This window comes from Palaemon carinicauda, chromosome 22 (assembly GCF_036898095.1).
Source record: "Palaemon carinicauda isolate YSFRI2023 chromosome 22, ASM3689809v2, whole genome shotgun sequence".
Lineage (NCBI taxonomy): Eukaryota > Metazoa > Arthropoda > Malacostraca > Decapoda > Palaemonidae > Palaemon > Palaemon carinicauda.
Window position 1 is genome coordinate 59,742,711 of NC_090746.1, and position 21,831 is coordinate 59,764,541.

At 39.0% G+C, this 21,831-nt stretch overlaps 1 protein-coding gene across 8 annotated transcripts in view; it reads right to left on the reverse strand.

Moving 5' to 3' along the window:
* The window catches only part of Wdr59 (WD repeat domain 59), a 312,153-nt gene that overhangs the window by 219,063 nt on the left and 71,259 nt on the right, over nt 1–21,831 (reverse strand). For all 8 annotated transcript variants that reach the window (XR_011039436.1, XM_068346284.1, XM_068346280.1 and 5 more), the window contains exons 10-11: nt 19,282–19,518; nt 13,626–13,774 (exon numbers count right to left, since the gene is read on the reverse strand). Coding sequence is in view for 7 of the 8 variants with exons in the window: in XM_068346284.1 (XP_068202385.1) it covers nt 13,626–13,774; nt 19,282–19,518 (386 nt within the window). In the remaining variant the exon portion in view is untranslated. The remainder of the gene's footprint in view (nt 1–13,625; nt 13,775–19,281; nt 19,519–21,831) is intronic.

Below are 21,831 nucleotides of genomic sequence, written 5' to 3' on the forward strand. Positions count from 1 at the left end.
ACATTATCATCATTCACAATATTCTTATATAAGCTTTTACTATGTAATGATGTCGGCTACCCCCCAAAAATGGGGGAAGTGCCTTGGTATATGTATGTATGTACTATGTAATGTTAAGAAGTGAAATGATTCCTAATCAATCTCTTGTGACTTGGTGAACTTTAATTTAAATTCCCACCTAGACTATGCCTTTTTCTCATAAGTTCTTGGGCATTCCTACAGGACTTTTCTGTACTACTTCATGGTCAATTACTTTTCAGCCTAACTGTTCCTCATACCTCCTCATCACATGCCCAACCCATCAAAATCCCTCAGATTTGAAAACTGCATTTTCAAATCTCTGTGATGACTTCACTATTTCTCATGAAATGTAACCTTCAAACTCCCCTCTAGTAATACATCTTTGCATTCTACAGTTGTAACTCTTTCAATATCACCTCATTTACTTTTTCAGTTACCACGTCTGTGTTTGTAAATCATCGTAATGTAATGTAGCAAGTGCAAATAGTGTTCTAAAAAAAATAATATATAATGGCTACCACAGAAAAATGATATTTTAATTATAAAATAAATTTTTGAATATACTTAACCGGTGAATATATAATAGCTGCAACTCTGCGGCTCGACAGACACATACATAAAAAACTCGCGAGCGATCGCTATGCAGGTTGCGGGTGTGCCCACCAGTGCCAACTGTCGGCCAGATACCACTCTCGGATGTAAACAAAACCTTCAATTTCTTCTCGTCCCACTGCGTCTCTATTGGGGAGGAAGGGAGGGTCGTTTAATTTATATATTCACCGGGTAAGTATATTCAAAAATTTTATAATTAAAATATCATTTTTAAATATTTAACTTAGCCGGTGAATATATAATAGCTGATTCACACCCAAGGAGGTGGGTAGAGACCAGAGTTAAATATGTTTACATCGTATAAGCTAAGAGTTTTTTCATTTTGACAGTTATCAATATAACAAAACCAAAATAAATAGGTACCTGGTAAGGAAGTCGACTTAGACGATTACTCTGCCTTGTGAGTCTGTCTTCCTTACGGAGCCCAGCGATCCTCTTAGGATGCTGACAGACTCCCAGGAGCTGAAGTATCAAGGGCTGCAACCCATACAACAGGACCTCATCAAACCCCTAATCTGGGCGCTCTCAAGAAATGACTTTGACCACCCGCCAAATCAACCAGGATGTGAAAGGCTTCTTAGCCTTCCGAACAACCCATAAAAACAACATTAAAAACATTTCAAGAGACAGATTAAAAGGATATGGAATTAGGGAATTGTAGTGGTTGAGCCCTCACCCACTACTGCACTCGCTGCTACGAATGGTCCCAGTGTGTAGCAGTTCTCGTAAAGAGTCTGGACATCTTTCAAGTAAAATGACGCGAACACTGACTTGCTTCTCCAATAGGTTGCGTCCATGATACTTTGCAGAGATCTATTTTGCTTAAAGGCCACGGAAGTTGCTACAGCTCTAACCTCGTGCGTCTTAACCTTAAGCAAAGATCGGTCTTCCTCACTCAAGTGTGAATGAGCTTCTCGTATTAACAATCTGATAAAATATGACAAAGCATTCTTTGACATAGGCAAGGATGGTTTCTTAACCGAACACCATAACGCTTCAGATTTGCCTCGTAAAGGTTTAGTACGAGTTAAGTAGAACTTAAGAGCTCTAACAGGGCATAATACTCTTTCTAGTTCATTGCCTACGATCTCCGATAAGCTAGGAATATCGAAAGATTTAGGCCAAGGACGAGAAGGTAGCTCATTCTTGGCTAGGAAACCAAGCTGCAGAGAACAAGTAGCTTTTTCTGACGAAAACCCGATGTTCTTGCTGAAGGCATGAAGTTCACTGACTCTTTTAGCCGAGGCCAAGCATACCAGGAAAAGAGTCTTAAGAGTGAGATCTTTCAGGGAGGCTGAATGTAAAGGCTCAAACCTGTCTGACATGAGGAATCTTAGGACCACGTCTAAATTACACCCAGGTGTAGCCAAACGACGTTCCTTAGAGGTCTCAAAAGACTTAAGGAGGTCTTGCAGATCTTTATCGTTGGAAAGATCTAAGCCTCTATGCCGGAAGACCGAGGCCAACATGCTTCTGTAGCCCTTGATCGTAGGAGCTGAAAGGGAGCGAACTTTTCTCAGGTATAAGAGAAAATCAGCTATTTGGGCTAAAGAGGTACTGGACGAGGATACGGAAACTGACTTGCACCAGTCTCGGAAGACTTCCCACTTCGATTGGTAAACTCTAATGGTAGACGCTCTCCTCGCTCTAGCAATCGCACTGGCTGCCTCCTTCGAAAAGCCTCTAGCTCTCGAGTCTTTCGATAGTCTGAAGGCAGTCAGACGAAGAGCGTGGAGGCTTTGGTGTACCTTCTTTACGTGTGGCTGACGTAAAAGGTCTACTCTTAGAGGAAGACTTCTGGGAACGTCTACCAGCCATCGAAGTACCTCGGTGAACCATTCTCTCGCGGGCCAGAGGGGAGCAACTAACGTCAACCTTGTCCCTTCGTGAGAGGCGAATTTCTGCAGTACCTTGTTGACAATCTTGAATGGTGGGAATGCGTAAAGATCTAGGTGTGACCAATCTAGGAGGAAGGCATCTATATGTATTGCTGCTGGGTCTGGGACTGGAGAGCAATAGATTGGAAGCCTCTTGGTCAGCGAGGTTGCAAAGAGATCTATGGTGGGTTGACCCCAAGTCGCCCAAAGTCTCTTGCACACATCCTTGTGGAGGGTCCATTCGGTTGGAATTACTTGACCTTTCCGACTGAGACAATCTGCTAGGACGTTCAAGTCGCCCTGGATGAACCTCGTTACTAGGGAGATGCCTCGATCTTTTGACCAGATGAGCAGGTCCCTTGCGATCTCGTACAGAGTCAGTGAGTGGGTACCTCCCTGTTTGGAAATGTACGCCAAGGCCGTGGTGTTGTCCGAGTTGACCTCCACCACCTTGCCTCGAAGGAGATTCTCGAAGCTTATCAAGGCCAGGTGAACCGCCAAAAGCTCCTTGCTGTTGATATGCATGCTCCTCTGACTCGAGTTCCACAGACCTGAGCATTCCCGACCGTCCAGCGTCGCGCCCCAGCCCAAGTCCGATGCGTCCGAGAAGAGAACGTGGTTGGGTTTCTGAACTGCTAGGGGAAGACCCTCTCGTAGACTGATATTGTCTTTCCACCAAGTCAGACAAGTCTTTATCTTTTCGGAAATCGGGATCGAGACCGCCTCTAGCGTCTTGTCCTTTTTCCAGTGAAAAGCTAGATGGAATTGTAGAGGTCGGAGGTGTAGCCTTCCTAGCGAGACAAATTGCTCCAGGGATGACAGCGTTCCTACCAGACTCATCCAAAGCCTGACTGAGCAGCGTTCTTTCTTCAACATCTTCTGGATGACGAGCAGGGCTTGATCTATTCTGGGGGCCGACGGAAAAGCCCGAAAAACTTGACTGTGAATCTCCATCCCTAAATACAGAATAGTTTGGGATGGGACCAGCTGTGACTTTTCCAAGTTGACTAGGAGTCCCAATTCCTTGGTCAGATCTAGAGTCCAATTGAGATCCTTCAGACAGCGATGACTGGAAGAGGCTCTGAGAAGCCAGTCGTCCAAATAAAGGGAGGCTCGGATGTCCGATAAATGGAGGAATTTTGCCACATTCCTCATAAGCCTCGTAAACACGAGAGGAGCCGTGCTTAGGCCAAAGCACAGGGCCCGAAACTGGTACACCACATCGTCGAAGACGAATCTCAGAAAAGGTTGGGAGTCTGAGTGAATAGGGATGTGGAAGTAAGCGTCCCTTAGGTCTAGAGAGACCATCCAGTCTCCCTTTCTGACCGCTGCTAGGACTGACTTTGTGGTCTTCATGGTAAACTTCGTCTTTGTGACAAAGACATTCAGAGCACTGACGTCTAGCACCGGTCTCCAACCTCCTGTCTTCTTTGATACTAGGAAGAGACGGTTGTAAAACCCCGGTGATTGAAGGTCCGAGACTTTGACCACCGCTCCCTTCTCTAGTAAAAGAGACACTTCCAGTTTCAGGGCTTGTCTCTTTGCTTCCTCTCTGTACCTGGGAGAGAGATCGATGGGGGACGTCGCTAGAGGAGGTCTGCGTACAAAAGGGATTTTGTACCCCTCTCTGAGCAACCTCACAGATTGTTGATCTGCGCCTCTCTTCTCCCAGGCTTGCCAGAAGTTCTTGAGTCTGGCACCTACTGCTGTCTGAAGTTGCGGGCAGTCAGACTCTGCCCCGAGAGGACTTGGATCCTTTCCTCTTTCCTCTCTTCCCTTCGGCACGAGCACCTCCCCTGCTGGAGGCTCTGCCACGAAAGGGCGGGATAAACCTGGACGCTGGAGTGTCTATCCTAGGTCTAGCAGACAAGGCAGGCAAAGGGGGAGCTTTGCGAGCCGAGGACGCAACTAAATCGTGGGTGTCCTTCTGCACTAAAGACAAGGCAATTTCCTTAACTAAGACTTCAGGAAACAAGCACTTAGACAAGGGCGCAAAGAGTAGCTCAGATCTTTGGCATGGCGTCACTCCTGCTGACAGAAAAGAGCACAGAGACTCTCGTTTCTGAAGGACTCCGGACGTGAATGAAGCGGCAAGCTCGTTGGACCCATCGCGGACGGCCTTGTCCATGCAGGACATAATGAGTAAGGAAACATCCCTATCGGCAGATGAGATTTTCCTACTCAGGGCTCCCAAACACCAGTCATGGAAGTTAAAGACTTCAAACGCCCTAAATATGCCTTTAAGAAGGTGGTCCAGGTCCGAAGGTGACCAACTAATCTTCGAGCGTCTCATGGCAAGGCGACGGGGAGAGTCTACAAGATTTGAGAAGTCGCCCTGGGCAGAGGCAGGAACTCCCAAGCCGAGAACTTCTCCCGTGGCATACCAGACGCTCGATCTAGACGAGAGTTTAGATGGGGGGAAGGCAAATGCCGTCTTCCCTAAACTCCTCTTGGTCTCTAACCAATCGCCTAACAGCCGTAAAGCTCTCTTGGATGAGCGAGAGAGAACGAGTTTCGTAAAGGCTGGCATGGTAGCAGGAACGCCTAAAACAAACTCGGACGGCGGCGAACGAGGAGCCACAGAAATAAAGTGATCAGGGAACAAGTCTTTAAAAACAACCATGACTTTTCTAAAGTCCAAAGATGGTGGAACTGCTTTAGGCTCATATAATTCTGAAGGCTGATCCTCAGGCTGTGGTTCAGCAACGTCCTCATCTGACAGTTCCTCATCTGATAACTGATGAGAAAACGGCAAAGGTGTAGGCAACGTTTGACTCGCAGAGTCCGGTCGCACTGGTGCATACGTGACGGAGCAGGACGCAGCGTCCTGAAACTGCTGAACAGTCTGGGAACTGTCAACAACAACAGGTGCGCGAGGACGCACAGCGTCCACCCGAGACTGTTTAGACCGTCTGGGTTGTGCAGTCAACACCATACCGGGTTGCGGAGGTTGACGCACCGCGTCAAAACAAGTCAACTCTGATGGTTGGTGAACGTCCTGAACGTCACCAATCGCATCAGTGCGTTGCCTAACGTCAACGTGCGGCTGGAAAGCCACCCTGGATCGCATCGGGGGAGGAACAACCCCAACTGGTTGACGCGAAAAAGCTACATCCACGTCAACAGGACGCACAACAGAACGCTTGGATGGCTGATGGCCAGTAGGTTCAACGGAAACCTTCTCAGCGTTGTAGTCCTCCATCAAGGACGCAAACTTAGACTGCATGTCTTGCAGTAACATCCATTTAGGGTCTACGGAAGCAGGTGCGGTAACAGACGGGGTTAGCGACTGAGACGGCACAACTTTTCCTCTCTTAGGCGGCGAGCAGTCATCAGATGACGGCAACGGGTCCGAACTGTCCCAGTGGCTACATCCGGGACGTTGGACTTGTCCTGAAGGGACCGACTTGCGTTTTAACGGTCTAGAGACCTTGGTCCAAGGTTTCTTACGTGAAACACCTTCGGACGACGAGGTATAAATGGGCTCTCTCGTCTTGTGGTAGGGGCGATCTTGACGAGATACGCCTGATACCCTGGGCTTGGGAGCTTGCAAGAGGTCCCGGACTAGGTGGACGACAGGCACGAACAGACGAACCCTCGGTCGCAACACTGTTCACAACACTTTGCGTAACACTTGGCACTTTCCCACTTTCCGCCGTGGCACTTTGGCACTTGAGTTCCTTCACGTCCGCCATGAGTTGATTCCGGTCACTTGCTAAAGCCTCAACTCTCTCCCCCAAGGCATGAATAGCACGCATCATGTCTTGCATAGACGGTTCCTGAGTGCTAGGAGGGGGGTTAGGAACAACCACTACAGGGGAAGGATTAGGTTCAGGGGCATGTGGAGAGGAAAAATCTACAGACCTAGAAGAACTTCTCCTTACCCTATCTCTCTCTAGTCTGCGTGTATATTTATCAAATTCGATCCAATCGAATTTCGAAAGGCCCACGCATTCCTCACACCGATCTCCCAATTGACAGGTTTTACCCCGACAATTGGAACAAACAGTGTGAGGGTCAAGAGAAGCCTTTGGAAGACGCCTATTACAGTCCCTAGCATTACACTTTCGAAACTTGGGAACTTGAGAAGGGTCAGCCATTTTGAATTAGTCAAGGGAAAATTCCAAAAAACGATCTAAGTCATCAACAAATAATCCGAATCAAAAAAGAGTTCAAGGGTTTATTTTGAAGAAAAACACCTGTACTGCGAAAGCTCAAACCAAATTAAAGTACTTCACCAAATATGATGGGAAAAACTCCAGGTTCTACAGCGAGTAAAAGTACGTCTTGTCGTCAACAGAGAAGAAATTGAAGGTTTTGTTTACATCCGAGAGTGGTATCTGGCCGACAGTTGGCGCTGGTGGGCACACCCGCAACCTGCATAGCGATCGCTCGCGAGTTTTTTATGTATGTGTCTGTCGAGCCGCAGAGTTGCAGCTATTATATATTCACCGGCTAAGTTAAATATTTAAAAATACACATATTACTTGATGGTTTTACATCTACGAAACTTTCCAGAACTCTTAGCTACACTGATACATGTGAATCTTTACTGATACATGTGGATTTTTAAAGGTAAAAGTAATGTAAATACTATAATCAGTGAAATTCTCATGGGTGTATTAGTTCATATTCTCAGCATAAATCCTGGATTATTCTAAACCAAATTCCATAAAGAGAAAATTGTGTAACAAATACCTTATCAAATGACTGTAAATACTTTAGAATGCAAGCTCAGTGGGTTAAAATATGTAGTGTGTCTCTTGCAGTAGGTTAAAGTTTGTACAATACATAAAAATACCTTTAACTTATAAGAAAATCATGATAAAAGATTGAAGATTGTGCTATCTGTTAAAGGGACTCAGTAATAATTTTGAATACTATGAGTGATATATGACTCAATGAATCGTAAAATAGTGACAGTTGTTTGTATTGGCAATATTAAAAATTATATCAATAATAATAATAATACTGTAATACAGTATACTAATTGCTGGTTAATTTTTAATGCACCCTAAACAAAAGTTTTGTTTTCAAGCTTTTTGTTAAGTTTATCAGCTCCTAAATAATACCTCAATAAACAACCATAAAATTTCCCCCAACAAACAACTATCTGATTTACAAAGCAGTAGTCTAACATAAATACAGTATTACACAGCATAATCACAACATAAAAATTGCCATATTGTGTAAGAGGACAGAAGTGATTGTATAAAGATTAAGGATCAAATTTGTCCTTCGTTAATCGGCCAACTTACAGTCCTTATAATCCTTAATCAAATTTGTCCTTTCTTAATTGGCCATCTTAAAATCCTATTGGCCAATCTTAAAATCTTATTGGCCAATCTTAAAATCCTTAATAAAACTCGTCCTTTCTTAATTGGCCAATCTTATAATTCCTAATCAAATTTGTCCTTTCTAAATTAGTCAATCTCAAAATCCGTAATCAAATTTGTCCTTTCTTAATTGGCCAATCTTATAGTCCTTAATCAAATCTGTCCTTTCTTAATTGGCCAATCTTATAATCCTTAATCAAATTTGTCCTTTCTTAATTGTAGGTTGGCCAGGGCACAAGCCACCCATTGAGATACTACCACTAGAGTGTTATGCCATCTTTTGACTGGCCAGACAGTACTACATTAGATCCTTCTCTCTGGTTACGGTTCATTTTCCCTTTGCTTACACATACACTGAATATTCTGGCCTATTCTTAATATATTAACCTCTGTCCTCATACACCTGACAACACTGAGATTACCAAACAATTCTTCTTCACCCAAGGGGTTACTGTACTGTAATTGTTCAGTGGCTACTTTCCTCTTGCTAAGGGTGGAAGAGACTCTTTAGCTATGGTAAGCAGCTCTTCTAGGAGAAGGACACTCCAAAATCAAACCATTGTTCTCTAGTCTTGGCTAGATCCATAGCCTCTGTACCATGGTCTTCCACTGTCTTGGGTTAGAGTTCTCTTGTTTGACGGTACACTCGGGTATACTATTCTATCTAATTTCTCTTCCTCTTGTTTTGTTAAAGTTTATATAGTTTATATAGGAGATATTTATTTTAATGATGTTACTCTTCTTAAAATATTTTATTTTCCCCTTTTTCCTTTCCTCACTGGGCTATTTTCCCTGTTGGAGCCCCTGGGCTTATAGCATCCTGCTTTTCCAACTAGGGTTGTAGCTTAGTAAGTAGTAATAATAATAATATAATCCTTAATAAAATTTGTCTTTTCTTTATCAGCCAATCTTAATCCTCAATAAAAAAAAATTTGATCCTTAACCCTGGATAGGTACGGTGGGTCGTTTGCGACCCCGAGCGTCAAAAAAAAACAGGTTTTTCTCACGTGACTCACCCCCGTGACTGAATTTGTGGGTGATCGACCTGCAGGAGGTGTCTCCCCTACACGCTCTAGTAGTGTCCAGATGTGCATTGCTGTAGCTGTACTCCTTCCCCGATTTCTGAGACGCGTCGGGGTCGTTCGCGTCCGAGTTTACCCTTCTGAGGTAGTTTGCATAATTATCAAAGTTATTACGTATTATGAAATTGTCGTAGAATGGTGCAACTTGTATAGGTTATCAGTTGTGGAAAGTCTTGGTGGATTGTTTGGCTACCATGTGCATGTTTTTTTTTTTAGTTAAAATGTCGTTCATCACCACGAGGACCATTTTACCGCGAGTGCCCCTTTTTCATTTTTTTTCATTTTTTTTGCCAAGTCATTTTTCCGTAAGATATTGCCAAATAGTGTCGTAAAACTTTTGCTTGTTCAGTGTTGGAAAGTGTGTCTAGATGATCTGGCTACCCATGCATGACTTTGTTTTTGTCAGATACGACGTAGTTATTGGTATATTGGGTATTTAACTGCGGTTACCAATTTCTGTTTTTTTTCAATATTTGTAAAAATTACTACGTAGTAAGGAATTGCCGTATATTATTCATTTTTTTTTCATGTTTATGTGTTAGAAAGTGTGCCTTGATGGTTGGGCTAACACATGCATGTCTTTTTTTTTATCTGAGATGTCGTATATTAGAATGTCGGGCATTTTACCGCGAGTGTCCCTTTTTAATTTTTTTTAATTTTTTTGCCAAGTCATTTTTCCGTAAGATATTGCGAAATAGTGTCGTAAAACTTTTGCTTTTTTAATGTTGGAAAGTGTGTCTAGATGATCTGGCTACCCATGCATGATTTTGTTTTTGTCAGATACGACGTAGTTATTGGTATATTGGGTATTTAACTGCGGTTGCCAATTTCTGTTTTTTTTCAATATTTGTAAAAATTTACTACGTAGTAAGGAATTGCCGTATATTATTGATTTTTTTTTCATGTTTATGTGTTAGAAAGTGTGCCTTGATGGTTGGGCTAACACGTGCATGTCTTTTTTTTTATCTGAGATGCCGTATATTAGAATGTTGGGCATTTTTCCGCGAGTGCCCCTTTTTATTTGTTTTGCATTTTTTTGCTTAGTCATGTTACCGTAAGGAATTGGCAAGTAGTGTCGCAAAACTTATATTTTTATAGTGTTGGAAAGTGTTTCTAGATGATCTGGCTACCCATGCCTATTTTTTTTTTAGCCAGATATGGCGTATATATAAGTATGTGTTCGATTTTCCTGTGATTGCCATTTTTTCGTTTTTTCCCATTTCTTTCAAAATTACTACGTACTAAGGAACTATCACAGAGTAATATTTCATTTATATGTTTATTTGTCGGAAAATATGCCTTGATGGTTTGCCTAGCACGTGGCTGAAATTTTTTTTTTCTGAAATGCCGTATATTAGAATGGCCATTTTTCCACGAGTGCCCCTTTTTATTTGTTTTGCATTTTTTTGCTTAGTCATGTTACCGTAAGGAATTGGCAAGTAGTGTCGCAAAACTTATATTTTTATAGTGTTGGAAAGTGTTTCTAGATGATCTGGCTACCCATGCCTATCTTTTTTTTAGCCAGATATGGCGTATATATAGGTATGTGTTCGATTTTCCGGTGATTGCCATTTTTTCGTTTTTTCCCAATTCTTTCAAAATTACTACGTACTAAGGAACTATCACAGAGTAATGATTCCTCTAGATGTTTATTTGTCGGAAAATTTTGTTTACTTTTTTTTGATTGAATATCATCAAATTTTTTTAGCTAAAATATTGTTTTACATTTTTTATTTTCGATTTTATTTCCCTCCAAAAAAAAATTTTTGGGTCAGAATTTTAATTTTATAGTCGTAAAATAATCGACAATTATCCAGCAACCCACCATACAATTTTTATGCATATCCAATAATAATTAGATTAGTAAATAACACCGAAATTGACATACCCTTCCTACATTTCAAGTGGCAGATTAGGGAGTCTGAGTCAGTGTGGTTGGCGGCCATTTTGTGGACATATCCGAAGCGTAAGCTGCCCTATCTATATATATTCTTGTTCCCTATAGAATTTGTGATATTTTGGTATATTTTTACCTGCATAAATATCATATTATATATTAAATATATGTATTTTTTTACGAAATTTCCAAGTACTCAAAAAATTACCTTTAGATATGGCCCCTGATATAAATGTAATTTACAAAATAATGAAGATTTTTTTACATATTTCTATTTTAGGATAACATATGTTTATTCCCTAAAAAAATTAGCCACTTCCTATTTCATTTGGGTACCCAAAAAAATTCATGAAATTTGGACAATTTTTTTTGGCCAAAAAAAGTTACCCTTTTTTTCTCATTTCAGATCTTCACCTCCATGGGTCTGACTTCATCCAAAATACATCAAGATGTGTCCTAAACATTCAAGAATCAATTCCTAAAAGGATTTGTGTATATATGTATAAACCTTTTTTTTATGAATTTTTATGTCAGGTCTTTTTTTTTTTCTACTTAATTTTTTAAAATATTTATAATAAATAGTTTTTCTGCAGATGAGTAGTATTTATCTTTACAGTTGTTTTAAGCATTCATTGAAGTTTTTTTTGGCAAAAGAAAAAAGGAGGTTACTGCAAAAACTGATTTTTCAAGAATTTTTTTTGGCGTCGGGGTCGTTCGCGTCCGAGTATACCCTTAAAGGGGTGTCCGAGGACCGTACCTATCCAGGGTTAATCAAATTTGTCCTTTCTTAATTGGCCAATCTTATAATCCTTAATCAAATGTCCTTTCTTAATTAGCCAATCTCATATTCCTTAATCAAATTTGTCCTTTCTTAATTGGCCAATCTTATAATCCTTAATCAAATTTGTCCTTTCTTAATTGGCCAATCTTATAATCCTTAATCAAATTTGTCCTTTCTTAATCAGCCAATCTTAATCCTTAATGAAAAAATTGTCCTTTCTTAGTTTGCCAATCTTATAATCCTTAATTAAATCTGTTCTTTCTTAATTGGCCAATCTTATAATCCTTTATAAAATTTGTTTTTCTTAATAGCCAAATCTTATTTCTGGGCTCAACCTGAGTCGCTCCGTGTAATGCTCCTTAAAGCACCATTTCAAAGGTATAAATACTGCTAAATATACCAGAGAAAAAAGTTGTATGGAATGCCAGGAATATACGCAGCTTGCTCACCTCTAAAGGGTGTCGGTATTAAAACTGGGGCGAGTGATACCACTACCAGAGGTCCCTTTCCAATTAGACTTCTCCCTCCTCAAAATCCCCCGTTACTACGAGGTGTCGTTCACTACAGCTACTGCCTCCCCCCACCCACACCCCACCCACCACCACTGCCTATCCTCCTCCCATTATTCCTTGTCAGCACCCGTGAACGTTCGGACATGTTTTTCGTAGCTCTGTGTTATTTTGTGTTTTTGAAGATGTCAGGCATTTTGGAGATCCCTGCTCCCAAGTCGAGTGTTATATTTGTTGTTTTTTCTCTCAGCCGCTTTGTTGACGCTCCCTTACAGGTGTGTATGCGGCCTTTTGGTGTCGCTTCCTCGGGATCTCTTTGTTTTGAAAGACTTTCTATTAGTTCCTTATACTAATTGTAGTCTTATTTTTGTGTTATGGACATCTAATTCAATATTTTGGCATGATTTTGTCTTTTATTGAGTCTCTTCTACCCTTACCAAGGGAAAGTAGCCACTGAACTATTAGACTGCAGTAGTTAACCCATTGAGCAAAGACGAATTGTTTGGTAATCTCAATGTTGTCAGGTGCACACAGATAGGGGAGCATGTGGAAAGAATATGTATGACTATTCGTTGTATGTGTAGGCAAAGGAAAAATGAGCCGTAACGAGAGAGGGGGATCCAATGTAGTACAGTACTGTCTGGCCAGTCAAAGAACCCGATAACTTTCAAGCAATAGTGTACTCTTTCCAATGTAGAATCTGTGCTCTTACTACAGTGTTTTTCTCAGTACAATATAAAATACTTTGATTAAAATTTCAAACTAGATACAGTTTACCTGTATTCTCATAAATTGGGCTAAGAAAAGTGAAACCAAATATTCCTTAGTCAAAGAATCTGTACGAATAGTTTGGTACATTGTACAACAACAAGGCCACGAAAGCTGTTACGGCAACGGAGGTGACTGACTATGCACCCTTCACCCATCTCGTACACATGCTTTTACTTTTTCTATCACTTTCATCATCCATTTAGCTAAAAGATGACAACCGTTATGATTATGTGGGTTAGCGAAGGTGAGCTCCAAGAAGACTTTCAGCCCCTACTGTGTCCTAAATCTTGGTTCTTACTTTCTTAATATTGTTGTAGACTTTACCCATTCATACTTTTCTTTTTAATCCCAAAAAAAACTTGCTGATCGTGGAGAAAATAAGTATACTATTTAATTCCATTCTCCTTTTCCATCTTTACTGCTAGCTTGACAACATATTCAATCATTTATAATGACTATACATAGGACTTTTCAGTTTTCCATTACAAATTCATGGCATTGAAGCATAGTTAATGGGTTTTTTTCAAAATTCTTTCTATCTTTCATCATTCTTAAAATATCAAAATAAAAGTTTGCAATATAGATAAGGTTACCCTTATATTAACAAGGATTAGTATTCCTTGTAAATAAAAAAGTTAAGTTTATAATTCAGAAAGCGATGGGTAAAATAATAAAAATGTTAACTTTATAATTCAGAAAACAATGGGAAAAAAATATTGGAAAACATTAAGTTACTTACAGAAACATCTAAGGAGTTTCCTTGATTATTGTCTAGGTGGGTGTTGAGGAGTGAAAACTCTTGATGCAAAGTCATAGGGTGATTCATACTTGGGAGAGTAGAGGACATACCCACATTAATACTGCCTGACTTGCTTGGAGTAGATACGTCTGTCGGCAAGGAAGAATAAAAATACATAAGGAACCCTTAGAGATTAAAGTATTAATACATCGAAAGTCATCAACCCTAAAACATTACAATAATGCCTTATCTTTAAGTAATGGTGTGATATAAAAAGATAACATCATACATTTCATGTCAAAAAGTTTCACCTAACGGTCAATAGACATGGTTTACATTAACAGAATCCTGATGATAAAATTTATAGTCTTCATATACACCAAATATTCATAATACTTTTTTTCTGGAAGCAAGGTTTTATATCGACGTGTATCCTAAAACGGAATATATTCCATTTTCTTTCCTTTCAGCAAGCTTAGGCCTCTAGTATAATATCAAGACAATCTAGCATTTAATGAATATAACCTTGACTTGGATACACTGAATCTCCTGTTTTTTCAGTCGATATCCTCTTCACATTGATATGGGAGCTTGTACGGTAAATGAACATTAAGTGAAAAAGCAAAAAAATTTCATTACCAAAATTCCATATATTTTTATGAAACTCTCCTAATCTTCATAATGTTGATTCCCACACTGTTGTAGATGTGGGTCAGTGATGGAAAGAGATAGGAAATGTAAAGTTTTAAAGTAATACACTTAACTAGTACCTGAGACTTGTCCCTGGCTTAGTGCCATGGTAATTGTCACCTAATAAGGTGCGTTATACCTCAAGCCTCTAGAATGTGAGCTACATACAACTCAGTTATCAAACTATAATCTCTTATAATTTACCTAATACTGTGTATTTGAAAAAAAATAATGCTGTAACTTAATCAAATTCAAGCAATTTATAATTCAAACTACATCTCTCGAAACCGCTATGGCACCCAAAGCCTAGAAAGCTTGATAAGAAAACCATGTTTCTCAAACATAATATCTGACTTTGAAACAGGACAGGTTAGGCTAGTAATACTCTTTGGCCAATGACTCATGTCTTCCCAGATTCAACAAATGAAGCAAAAGTGCTATAATAAACTAGACTACTAGTCTTCAGTGGATTTTCCCATGGCCTGAATGTTAAACTTTCTTTAAACGAGACATAAAGAGAATGAGGACCGTAATTTCCCTGTAATAACCCCTTGAACAACTCTCACAGGAATTACTAACAAATCCAGAAAAAGACAACTTGTCACATAAATTAATCACAAAAACCACCAACTTAGGAAAGCCATACATCAAGATATCCAACATGAGGTCAACAAAAAGACTGAAAAGACAAAAATGCTGTGGAGTACTCACACCGAGATTATGGTCATTAACTGCCAGATTATCTCAAAAGCTAAACTTAATGCCGAAGGTCATTGAAAGGAAAGGTAACACAGAATTTTTAGTTTTATGGTATATTGTACATTGATATGAAAATGGGCTTCAAGACAGAAGCAATATGAACATTAAGGGAGTTTCACAGAAATAAAATATGTAGTGTACTGAACTGTAATTTATCAACATATAACATATAGTCAATACTGTTACGTTTCTTCAATTTCCATGAGTCATATTTGTTAGTTTTACCAGATAAAGTATTGAATTCATAAAGTTTAAATTTCTATATCAAAATATGCTGAGTTAATCATTCATTTTCCCTTTTATAAATTTTTCTTCATTAATTACAGATGCATTTCAACAGCCAATCATTTCTTTTTGTCAGAAAAGTAGAGAAGTAGAAAAACATAACAAATACGCATATGATATCTACAGTATAGTCAATTCTTTTTAGTGAGGCAGATTTGCAACGACTCATAGGGATGCCCTTTTAGCTTAGAAAAGTTTCCTAATAGCTGATTGGTCAGAAGTATTTTTGCCCTAATACCTCAATTACCAAGTAATTATCAAGTAATGTGAATCAAAACTTATTTACTAACCTATATTTCTCCCTCAGATATGTTTTGTCAATGAATAATATTAACGAAAACATACATTATACAATATAGTGATGGAAGTCTAAATTTAATAACAACAATTGCCAAATTCAACGGCAAGAGCTTACTTTCACACTAAACATAAGAAAGACATGTTATTATAAACTTTCCTTGAATACCAGAATCAACTAAAAACGTGGAATTAATAAAACTCGCTATTGGTGAAAATTGTGGGGAGGTAAAAGGAGCATTCTACTGTCAAATACCAAAGAGGGGTTGGAAGGGAGACGAGGGAGTATTGCGGTTGTAACTTGGCGGTGAAATTATGATCCTTTTATTTGGTTTGTTCACACAATTTATGTAAAAGTACAGTCTTCTCAAACGAAAAATACAGTAATACCTCACAGCACGAAATTAATTTGTTCCGGACTGGCTTTCGTAAAGTGATTTTTCGTGTTGCGAGTCACATTTCACATGCAAATTGTCTAATTCGTTCCAAACCCTACAAAACACCACATTAAATTCTATAATAAAGCTACAATATAACTATAATGAAATCCTGTACAGCCAAATACATTTAAACTATTAAACATACCTAAACTAACTGTTAATACCTGTAGATTAAGTAGTTATTACAACATAATGGAATAAATGGAAAATATTACAATACATACGGTACAATACTGTACATATACTAAATACTGTATACAGTTCCATATGTACTGTACTATTATAGTTACCCCTATTATAGACTACAGCTACATTTTCTATTGTCTGAACCCATTTTCTTCAACTCTTTGTGATGGGTGACTATTTTGTTCTTGGCCTGGTTGGCAAATCTCTTTTCTTGAAATGAAACATTTTTCGCAGTGAGTCATAAAAATATCCGCATCTCGTTTTGCAGCTTGAAAATTTCGTAAGCAGGTTCTTTCGTGAAGAGAGCCATGACTATTGCTATTAATAAAATCTAAACCTTTACAAAAAAAAATAGCAAACCTTTTCTATACGGACTTGCATCATAGGCCTATGATTGAAGTCCATATAGAAAGGGATGTCAGCTGAGATGTTGGAACACACATATGTATGTATGACTGTGTGTGTGTGTGTACACCACTGATTAATTTAGCATGTGTATAAGTTAAGATATTTTATACAATACACAAGAATCTAAACCTTCACAATAAAAAAATAGCAAATTTTGATGTAAGTCCGTATGAAAAGAGTTTGCTCTTTTACGTAAAGGTTTAGATTTCATATAAATATAAATATTTTTGGTTTAAGGATACTGTAGTGTTGCATAAATTATATAAACATCATAAATTGCGTAAAAATCACAAATGAATTCATAATTTCACTTCCGAGTTACAATCACAATACCCCTCCTCCCTTCCAACACCTCTTCAGTGTTTGACAGTAGAATGCTCTTTTCACCTCCCAAGAATTTTCACCAATAGCGAGTTTTATTGATTCCACGTTTTTAGTACATTCTGGTATGCAAAGAAAGTTTATATGTTTTTCTTATGTTTAGTGTAATTTATCCTAATTTGTATTAAAATGTGCATAAAGTTACAAAATTATACAGCGTACATACGAAAACAAGCTCCTGTCGTTGACTTCGGCGGGTGTTTTTTATTAAATTTAGACTTGCCATCCCAATACTTTATAATACATTTATTCAACATTATTTATTGACAAAACCTATACCTGAGGGAGAATTTCAGGTTAGTAAATAAGTTTTGATTCACATTACTTGATAATTATTTGAAAACAATGATGGTATATGGACAAAAATAACTCCGACCAACCAGCTATTAGAAAACGTTTCTGAACTAAAAGGGCACCCTGGTGAGTTGGTGCAAATCTCTCACTAAAAAGAATTAACAAAGCAATACAAGTAGTCGTCAACTTACGACAGAGATAAGGACCGAGAGATGTGTCGGAAGGAAATCACTTGATTTGCCTCTCGCCTTACGCCAGAAATATAACGTCATCAGACTTTTTCTTAATTTTACGGTAAGTTGTACTAATCTCATAACTAATGATACAGACCACTAAAACACTTGATTTTGTTACTCGGTGTTTCGATGATGGGAATGCTGTAATAAGATTACTCGGTAACACAATGAAAGGAAATCATTCGGTTTGTCAACGCACTTCCGCCAGATACATGACGTCAAAAGACACGTGATGTAAACTCTACGAAGAATGACTTGCAAAATATGTAAATTCAATTTATTTTTTCTTGCAAGAAATGAAAAGAAAATACTAACATACCAAGCAAAAGTACTTCATTTTTATAATGTAAAAGGAAATATATTATTTCCAAGAAAATATTTGTCCTAATAGTATACTTTCTTTAGATAAATATCGATCTATTATCAGAGATTAAATAAAACTAGCGTACAGTCAAATTTACGCTACGTAGTACTAATGACAACCGATACAGACCCACAAAATACTTTGTATCGTTACTTAATATTTCGATATTTGGAATACTAATACTAATCGTTAGCATATTGGAATGAAAGCACTGTATTGTCCAGTCGCTTTCCGCCGGTGATATGCCGTCACCAGACATATAATATGAACTTGACAGATATTAAAACTTTTCTTAATGTATTTTTTACTGTAAATAGATACTGTATAATAACAATAAAAGAAAATAATAATTTACCAAGATAAATCACTTTATTTTTATACAAGAAAATAGATTATTTTAGAAAATATTAGTCCTATTTCCGATAGACTTGTGATGTCAGCACCCTGAAAAAATCGTCGCAAAGTCAAATCGTCATAAGTCGCACAGGTCGTAAGTCGCGCACTACCTGTACTTACTAATTCCAGATAAATTATACTTTAAATAGTAACACTATATCCAGGTACTGTACCATAATAGAAAGTTTATATGCTATGTAAGTGCTTATTTTCATCTTTACATAATTAATTCTTTATATCTTATGCAATAACCTTTCTCTTCAAAGTTTTATTCCCCCTTATATAATTCTGAGCTTTTTCCTCTATTTGATGCGATATGGCTGTGAATTCTGCTAATAACCAGGAACACACAGACAATTAATCGAATTCAAGAATTTTTTAAGGGCAAACCATATGGATACCATATTTCTTTTTTTCAGTTTAAAAGCTTACACTATTTATTCCTTTGGATGTGAAAATACAAATTACAGTACATTATTTAGCGTAACTTATTGAGTACTTGAAGATTTAAAAATTATATTTTGTGATTTATTTAAAGATTTTTTTCTGAAAAACATTCAAAGCAGTGACGAAAGATTTTTTCCAGTATAAAAGTTTGAAAATATCTTCAGAAAAACCATTATGAAACTATAATTTATTATTCCAATACTGCAGTTACATGGGATTCATGTGCTATTCTTTCTCAAAATAGAGCGCTTCTTCCAAAACAAAAATTCTGATGAAACAATCAAGCAAGTAAATAGTCCTATCCAGTCAGTACCATTTTGATTGTTTGGCCAGAACTTTTAGCCACTTTCATACTACATTGTATCTTACATATGTAAGATTCTTAATAAATTAAATATCTAATCTGTTGTTGAATGTTACAACCTTGCCACATAATGTTCAACAGATGGCTTTCATCATAAATGCAAACTTACTTGGCAAGTTTTCCATAAGCTGTGAAGATGTTGGAGTACTAGCTAGAGTTGATTCTGGGGTAGGATCTAAATGTACAGTTGCATCTGATTCTTGTTGTGAAGACAGAGGCAGTTCTGTAGATGGTAGTACTGGAGTACTTCTTGAGACCTCAATTTCCTTAGCTATACCTCCTGTAATCTTGGATGACCCTTCTTGTAAAATTTTAGGGACATTTTGTGCTTGATCTGGTGAGCATCCTGTAATGTATAGGAGAAAAATTGAAAAAACATGAGAATACAAATAGTTCTATAAATGGTAAAAGAAACTATTAACTGTGGAGTACTTATATCTTAAGGCAATAGTGTCAACAATGTATTATAAAACCAGTAAACTAATGAATATGACAAATTCGGAGATAATTTGTATTCTTCCCTAACTAATACAAACCTGTAGTTATTTATCTGGATATACTTTTGGCAGACCTGGAAGGCACCAATTAGATTTAAAGATTTAAAGTGCAAGGTAGTCATAAAAATAGTCCGTAATGGGTTCTCCGAAATCTTGCCGAAGAGGCTAGACCAATGCGCTAGTCGAGTATCTTCAAGAGACAAGTCCGACTACGAGTTTGCATGGAAGTGGGGAGATGCCCTCTATTCCTTTCTAAGAGAAATTGCTCGCAAAAGGGAACCCAACAGGTGACTACAGTCCTTCTCCCGCAGAAAAATCAATGCGTGTCATTGATATTCATTCTGCTTCCCGAAAGAAGACCTCTAAAACATTGGCCGTAGGATGAACAATCTTGCAGAAGGGGTGGATTCTATAGAATGCAAACCCCATAGACAGGATATCCCAAAGGGGAGACCACGTAGGATCAGGAAGTGTTTCCCGCGAACGGGAACGGGAAACCGATAAATCACTGTCATTCACCCGCACTTTCCCGAGGGAAAATTATGCCTACTAGGGGATAAGAGACGGTATTATTCGTGCTCTAATCATAATCCTAAGGACATGTGGTACTGTAAGTGGCCTCCCCCATATTTTCTTTGATTCCACTATAGGAAGTGTCAAATCCTTTTTATCAGGACTGTCTCTTGCTCAGATCTTGTAGAGAACAGAGGGAAGGACGATCCTTATTGACGAAGGACCTGGGACCCAGCTAGTCCTTAAGAGGTAGCATTCGACGGAGACTGGTGCAGTCTTGTCGAAACTGTGGAAGTTTCTACAGGCTGATGACCCAGTGTACAGATAGCCTTATTGGATATGACATTCGTGACTTTCTTTTGATTACTCAATTTTCAGATCGAGGTAAGCTGAAGATGTCTCGCAGGAGTTCAAGACTTTTGGGATCAGTCAATAGTCCGAGGTCTTCGAAATGAGGGCCGATCCTGTACAGGAAATTATGGGCTAACTGATTGATCGTAAAACCATCCTTAGCATGACAAGGTTTGAAGGTTAAGCTCGTCTCACAAGGACAGACTAAAAGTGGAGACTTCTGACCGACGAAGCTCAGCGGTATCCTGGTGCACTACGTCTTCCCATGAGATTGGATGTTCCAATCATGAGGAAGAAGAGAGAGACTGCTTACCATTTCCTCAAGGAAGATGGAAGATACAAGAGTATCTTTTGTAGCTAAAATGTGGACTCTATTTCCTTGGCGAAAAAACATGAGTCAATTATTTCGAGCTCATAGGAGGAGTTCTCCCATGAGGAAGGAAGATATCTTTTCCAACCTCTCCAGCCTAAGGAAGAGCTCCGGTTATAGAAGAAAGTCAATGGCCGACTTCATGAACAAGACCAAGTTTCATGAAGTGTAGGCAAAAAATGTTTCCCAATCCAGAATCTCCAGCGTGAGGTCGCACAACTCCTTCGATTTTAGGCCGCCTTGCTTCCTTATGTAGGCTACTACTGTGGCGTTGTCGCACATTAACGCCACTGTGTTTCCCCTTAGAAGACAGACGAATTGAAGGCACGCTTTCTGAACGGCCTTCATCTCCAGGACGTTGATATGCTGTGTCTTTTCCACCTCCGTTCAAGAACCCCTTGCTGATTCCCCACGAAGGTGAGGTCCCCATCCTTCCTTGGAGGCATCCGTGAAGAGGAGCATCTCCGGGGGCTCCGCCGCGAAGGGCATCCCCTTGAGGGTGTTCGCTCGGTCTCTCCACCACTCCAAGGATTGCTTTGTCCCTGGAAGAACAGGAATTACTTTGTAGGGAGACTATACTTGGTACCAGAGTCCCTTCAGGTTCCATTGGATGGCCCTGAGTTTCATCCTCCCTTGGGGAACCAGCTTCTCCAAAGACACCAGATGTCCTATCAATCTCTGCCAATCCTTCGCTTTCCTGGGCTGGCCCGATAGTAAGGGACGGAGGATCTGGTCCAGGTTGTTCAGCCTCTCTTCCGATGGGAAGACACTCACTAGTCGGAAGTCTAGAACCATCCCCAAGTACGTCATCCTGGTGGAGGGAGACAGGTGAGATTTCTCCAGGTTAATGGCGATACCCAGAACCTTGCACAATTGCATTAGCTCTGCGCCTTGTTTCTTCAACTGTCTCTGAGGAAGAAAGGAGTAA